This window comes from Aethalodelphis obliquidens, unplaced genomic scaffold, assembly GCF_003676395.1.
Source record: "Aethalodelphis obliquidens isolate GAN/ISIS:26980383/991018 unplaced genomic scaffold, ASM367639v1 scaffold6, whole genome shotgun sequence".
Classification (NCBI taxonomy): Eukaryota; Metazoa; Chordata; class Mammalia; order Artiodactyla; family Delphinidae; genus Aethalodelphis; species Aethalodelphis obliquidens.
In genome coordinates this window covers 62,256,588-62,263,744 of record NW_020837950.1, presented here as the reverse complement: position 1 = coordinate 62,263,744, position 7,157 = coordinate 62,256,588, and the positions used below count along the sequence as shown (strand labels likewise).

Genomic DNA, 7,157 nt, shown 5'->3' with positions numbered 1-7,157 from the left:
AAAAAAAAAAAAAAAAAAAAAAAGAGGCTATATATTATTCACAGATTTTTTTTGTCATTGTTGCTTCTTAAGAAAAAAATCACATTAGTTCTCTCTGTATATACATAAATGTGTATGTGTGTGTGTGTGTATGTATATATATATACATATATATATATATATTTTTTTTCCTCCATCTCCTGAAAACAGCCATTGCCACAAAGCATGTGGAGTTACATACCACAAAAAAACACAACTGCTTTAAGGTGGACTGCTTTTCTTTCCCTAGGGACTGTTCTTGCTTAGTTTTAAAAGTTAACATTGGGAATTCCCTGGCGATCCATTGGTTAGAACTTGGTGCTTTCACTGCCAGGGCTGGGGCTCAATCCCTGATGTCGGGAACCCGCAAGCCAGGTGGCATAGCCAAAAAAAAAAAGTTAAATGTTTCTCATAAAAAAGAATGAAATAATGCCATTTGCAGCAACATGGATGGACCTAGAGATTATCATAAGTGAAGTCAGTCAAACAGAGAAAGACAAATATCATATGATATCACTTGTATGTGGAATCTTAAAAAATGATACAAATGAACTTTTTTACAAAACAGATAGACTCACGGACTTAGAATACAAACTTATGGTTACCAAAGAGGATGGGGGGGATAAATTAATAGTTTGGGCTTAACATATACACACTACTATATATAAAATAGGTAAACAAGGACCTACTGTATAGCACAGGGAACTATACTCATTATCTTGTAATAACCTATAATGAAAAAGAATATATATATATCTGAATCACTTTGCTGTACACTTAAAACTAACAGCATTGTAACAGACTTAAATTAAAAAAAGAAAAAAAGTTAATGTTTCTCCAAAATAATTAAATCCAATGAAAGAACTTCAGATTTTACTTTGTAAATAGAAACAGTATTAGATTTTCTTCTCTTAAACACTTTTTGAATGTCAGTTGTCATACCTTTTTGAATGTCAGTTGAGATAATGAGCAAAGTTTGAAAGTTACAAATGTTGGCCAGTTGTAAATAGTGTCCCATTTTCTTATATAGAAGACAAATTTAAAAGTATAAAATGATAGCCTAAGTTTATATTAATAGGGGAATGATTAAATAAATTATAGGTATATCCACTCAGTGGGAAAATATATAACCCTTAAATGATAATTGTGATAGTCACCTAATATTAAGCAGCAATATGGAAAGTACTTAAGAACGGGAAAGCAGGAAAAAGTACTTTACTGGAAGTATTGCCTTTATTTTCATGTTAATATATTAATACCTAATAATGCTACTTTTTAAATTTATTAAGGCCACTTTTTCCATGCAATTAAAAAAGAAATGAGTTTTCCTACATCCAGTGAACTTTATGGTGCAGTGCTTTCTGTAATTCAAATTAATGTTCATAAATGTTTAGATTTTTGTCTATTTAATTTTTGAATTCTATTCTTAAAAGTATATGCTTTTCTGACACATAACCTTCAATTTCCTAAATGATTTCAAATATGAATATGGCTATAATCATTATTTTGCTCCTTTAAAAATCAGGGGATTTCCATTTTTTTCTACTTGTGTACTTCTCATTAGAAAATGCTTTATTCTGTTATATGTGAAGTAAAACTTTCCTCTCCATTCTCCAGAAATGTTGCCACTGTAAAGTGCTTGGTCTGTATTCTTCCTGGTGTTTTTTTGTGCATATACAAACGTGGGTGAAATGTGCATATATGTATATCTTTTTTTAAATTCAAAGTGAATCATACTATATAATTTGCTGAATTGCTTTTTTCAATTACTATATCATGGACTTCTTTCTGCGCCTGTACATATAGTTACCTCATTCTTAGAAATTTCTTCTCATTATCCTATTTAGTGTCTGTGCATGTTTTGAAATTAAGGCTGTGTACCACATAAGAGTCATGAGGTTTCCTTTATTTGACTTTTTCATTTGAGACATTCTAAAATAGGGTTAGATAATCTAAATAATTTCTTTTTTTTCCCAGCGGGTCCATATGGAATATTTGCTGGTAGGGATGCCTCCAGAGGACTGGCGACATTTTGCCTAGATAAAGATGCACTTAAAGATGAATATGATGATCTCTCAGATTTGAATGCCGTACAAATGGAGAGTGTTCGAGAATGGGAAATGCAGTTTAAAGGTACCTTCATTTTGTTGGGTTCTTTGCAAATATTAAATATATGGCCAAAGAAAGTACATACTATTTCATTACTAAAGAGCCTAAGGATGCTGTCTGTTTTCACTGCCATCATTATTTGATGATAAACATAGCTAACTATCAAAATGATTGTTACATGTGCTTATTATTTATAAAATCCATATTTAAAAATTGGCTTGTTACAAACTATAAAGTTTATAAAAATTGTGACACCTTTAGTCTTACAAGGTTTGTTCATTAAGGTATAGTTTTTTAAATATAGAATTTAAAACAATTAATTATTTAAAACAATTAGTGATATTGATACTGTAATTTTAGTTTATTCTAAAATGATTTTCTTGATCTTACCTTCAAACCATAAAGGAAAAATGTCATTCTCCTTCATTACATGCTCATGACATCAATTTTTACCGCCTCTGTGAACACTCTGGACTGCTATTTATGTGACCTATGGATCCCTTGGAATACTTCTGGCTTCTTGGCACTTATACTGGTTTTGCTATACAAAGCAGTCCTCCTGTATTATCCTCTCGGTTTGTCAGTTAATTTGCTTAAACTAGGTTCAGAGTCTTGACCAAGAAATGACTAAACATGTTATCACCTTGGACATAACGATGTTCTAAATTAAACACCTGGTAACATAAAAACAAGCAATGTAACCGAGATCTAAGAAGAGAGTTTGATAGGAGAAAGAACAATGAGGTACTAGGCACCACATATCGGGACCTCAGAGAACACAGGATAATAAGTAACGAGTGAATTTTCATCTTCTCATTTGGTTTGTTTTCTTAGGGACTACTAGCATGTGTCACATTTTCTCCCCAAGAATATTTCCTGGTTGGATCTACTTTCCATGTGATTTTCCACCTCATGTACTCTTTCTCCCCAAGAAAGTAACCATTAGCTTTTTTATGGTCTTCTAACTGTTGGAAATGCCCTACATTGCCAACTTACCTATCTAATGACAATACTTTGGGCTATTAAAATTTAAAGAACTATTCTGAGACTCACAGTGCACATTAAAGTTAAACCAGTTTCAAAGTACACGTCCTCATACCTATTCCAAGAGCCTGGCATGGGTGACTCCAAAATGGGTCCTGGATGTGCATATATTTTTTTTAAAGGTCTCCAAGTGATTCTGATGCAGTGTCCTTGATTAGGAACTGGTTGTATGGAACACTCTCCTGCAAAAGCACAATTCCCAAGCTTTATGAGTTCCCTGACCTTGTTTTCTTTTGTTCAAGTGTTAGATGAGTACAAAGACTGGACAAGGTAAACAATAGGAAAAACTTATCTTGTTCTATATGACTCTAAAGGAAGCATACACCTTCCCTGCTGTATAATGGAATAGTGAGACAAATTTGATCGTTACTGATTTTCTTTTGATGTATCTTTCAGAAAAATATGATTATGTAGGCAGACTTCTAAAACCAGGGGAAGAACCATCAGAATATACAGATGAAGAAGATACCAAGGATCACAATAAACAGGATTGAACTTTGTAAACAACCAAAGTCAGGGGCCTTCAGAACTGCAATTCTTACTCCCTTTCACAGAATGTCCAGCGTCTTTGGGTTTGGTTCACCTGCTGCAAAAAAACATTCAACAGATTGTTTGTACAAGCTAAATGAGTCTCACCATGAAGATTCGAATACTAGACATTATGCTGCCAGACTCATTTGTTGCAGTTGTTTGTAATGTCTGGTGGGGCTTCTTCATCCTGAAAAGAAGGAGACAGGGATTTTTTTAAAGAGCAAGAAAGTCACAAGATTACTTTTCCTTTTCTCTTTTTTTTAAAATCAAAGACAACCTGATACATATTTGCTACTTAAGTGTACAGATCTCCTTACAAAAACAGCAAGGAATTCCTACTTCATGCGCTGGGTCTGTTTTAGCAATGAGGGAGGGGGGTTGGTGCCCATCAGTCTGAGTAGTTAAGGCTACTGAAACACTAAGATATGACTCCCCGAGCTTTTCTTTTTGGGTTTTGTCAGAGAAAAGAAAAAAACTTTTATTTCTAAGAAATTTTTGGAAATTAGAAAAAGGGATTTCAGGTGGATTTAAGTCAAAGCTAATTCCCCAACAGTAAGATCATTTGAAACTGGTTTTTATCCCTTTCCTTCCCCTAGATCAAATCAATATTAATTGTGCCTTATTTCACTTACATAGACTTGAATTATTTTTAGGGAAAGCCCCTATGTGAATTCAGAAGTCACTACAAGCAGCACTGAGACTGAAGTTGGAATATTCTGTTGACCGCAAAACCTTGATGTCATTCTGTGTATATAGAATGTAAAAGGAATATTCAGTGTTACTGCCATATATGTTAATATACACAAACTTAATTAGCATTGTCATGGCCAAATGCATTCCCCCATGCTTTTCTCTTTTCAAAAAAAAATTGAAAAATCAACAACTCTATCCCCTAACAGCTGCCTAATTTTAGGAGTCTTGACTCACATCTTACTGGTGTGGGTGCATGAGGCCGTAGTATGGATGTCGTGTGGGTGTGTCTGAGTGTGTGTGAGAGCGCCTTGGAAGGGATCTGCAGATACTGTAAATACCCGTACCATTTTAATAAAGCATGTACAATAAACCAAAATAAGCTTGAGTTGGACTTTATATACAAACTGTAAGCCAGTGCATTATTATATGGGAGTTGAGATTGTGTATTTGACTCAAGATAAGGAAGAATCTTGGAAATGAAAGGCAGGCACTGGTTAACCAAGTTGTACACATTGTACCACATTCACTGTAACTTTAGGAAGAAATTCCACTTTGTGGAACATTCTCAAGAGATCTGAGATTATTCAGGTAAGAATTGATATATTAAAATGTACATATTTTTTCTTTATATTTTGATGCCAACTGATAATACTAGAAGTAATAGCACTCCAGGTGGTAGTTATTGAACACAAAACAATAAAGGATATTACACTGATTGATAGGTATTAAATTCTTCCATTGTTAGTTTGAAAAAGCTCTTACTACAAGCCCTATATGTGTCCATTATTTGATTGCATCATGACTATTTAGGTTCTTAATTGGAGACAAGTTATACCAAAAAAGACAATTTTATTTAATAAGTCAGCAGTTAGAGAAAAGAATTCTCCTGCTTTACGAGTATAATATATGCAGAAGCCATCAAAGAAAGAGGAACTTTTAACTGCAGTAATAAGCTAAAGTATGTAAAATACTACATTCTATTGTGTTCAGTCTTGGAATGTTTTGTAGAAAATGATGAACTTCAGCCAGATCTTTGCTGAAGACTGGTTGTAACAACTGAAGAGTGTTGGTAAATGGTTTGTGTGTTTTTATGTAAAATATTTTCTGAACAGATTTGTTAGAGTATGTGTCCTCTGGAGCAAACTGATATATATGAATCATTTGAGCCTAAACTTAAGAAGTAAATCTACACTTGTGAATAGAGAAACCCTAAATATTCATGCAGTAAAAATTATGTAGTCTGTTAAGAAAAATGAGTAATGTTGTGCTTTGGACTTGAAATAAACAGTGTTCTATGGACAATTCCTCAATTTCAATTGAGTGTTCTCATTCTCAGGAAGTTTGGTGGGCAGTCAGTCATTGAGTAAGGGGACGGGAGCTGTGGTGGCATTGTTGCTGTTGTTTCTCCCTTAACCACTATTTCCCTAACTTGCCTGATTATTAGAACCACTTGAGGTGCTTAAAATACAAGTTCTTGGTCCCCAGTCAAAACCTACCACCCACTAAGCCAGAATGGAAAGCGAATGAGTCTCGGACTTTATTTGTAAGAAGTGCCTTGGGTAATTCTTATGATTAGAATTTTCAAATGTGAAAGACACACCAGTCTTTTCAAGTTATACAATTGACTCTTGAACAACAAGGGTTTGAACTGTGTGGGTCCACTTTATTTTCTTCAATAAGTATTACAGTACTACAGTACTTCATGATCCACATTTGGTTGAATCTGTGGATGTGGAACTGCAGATCCAGAGGGCCGTAAGGGGAATTTCACTCAGCACAGGTCGGTACCTCTGAACCCCTGCATAATGTTCAAGGGTCAGCTGTATTATCTGTCTTTGTCATCTACTTGAAATGGACCTTAACCTTAGATAATTTTGGTCTGATTCCCCGTATTTGGTTTTCTCTTTCACTCCCTAAACGTCCGTAGCATTTCTGAGTTAAAAATTAGGAGATTTCACATAAAAATCTAGTATGTGATTTTTTTTTAATATCAAATATTTATTCTCTTCAGTTTTTTGTCTTTTGATAACTTCTCCAAGTTGGCAGTATGTTTCCCAAATAAAGTCTATACTGTGTGTACTAGCCAGTTTCTCTGTTAGGGAGTGAGCCCATTTAGATTACAGATCACGTTTTTAAAACCTTGACTATGGTGCTTATGTTTTCCTGACAGTAATTCCACCTGCCTTTTTTGAAATCTGCAGAATCTGACACTTTTACCCCCACCTACAATCTAGAAAGCAAAAGTTAATATGTTGAAGTACTACTGGAGAAAATTATTCTCTTGAAAACTTGGCGTAAATCAGACTCTTCACCCAAGTATTCCATTTACCTCTACTGATAACTGAGAAGTGCAGCACATTGCTAGAAATAGATGCCATTGGCATGTAAACACAGTGTATAGCCTTACAGTGCTTATATGGATTAGAACAAGCTGGTAAGGAGAAAACTTTAATTCGAGAAGATACATGCACCCCAATGTCCATTGCAGCAGTATGTACAATAACCAAGACATGGAAGCAACCTATGTGTCTATCAACAGATGAATGAATAAAGATGTGGGGGCTTCCCTGGTGGCGCAGTGGTTGAGAGTCCGCCTGCTGATGCAGGGGACATGGGTTCGTGCCCTGGTCCGGGAGGATCCCACATGCCACGGAGCGGCTAGGCCCGTGAGCCATGGCCGCTGAGCCTGCGCGACCGGAGCCTGTGCTCCGCGGTGGGGGAGGCCACAGCAGTGAGAGGCCCGCGTACCAAAAAAAAAAAAA

At 35.2% G+C, this 7,157-nt stretch overlaps 1 protein-coding gene across 1 annotated transcript in view; it reads left to right on the top strand.

Moving 5' to 3' along the window:
* The window catches only part of PGRMC2 (progesterone receptor membrane component 2), a 17,206-nt gene extending 11,501 nt beyond the window's left edge, over positions 1-5,705 (top strand). Inside the window, 2 exon segments of the mRNA XM_027103698.1 lie at positions 1,996-2,151; positions 3,568-5,705. Coding sequence (XP_026959499.1) covers positions 1,996-2,151; positions 3,568-3,665 — 254 coding nt within the window. The 3' untranslated portion in view covers positions 3,666-5,705.
* The last annotated feature ends 1,452 nt before the right edge of the window (positions 5,706-7,157 follow it).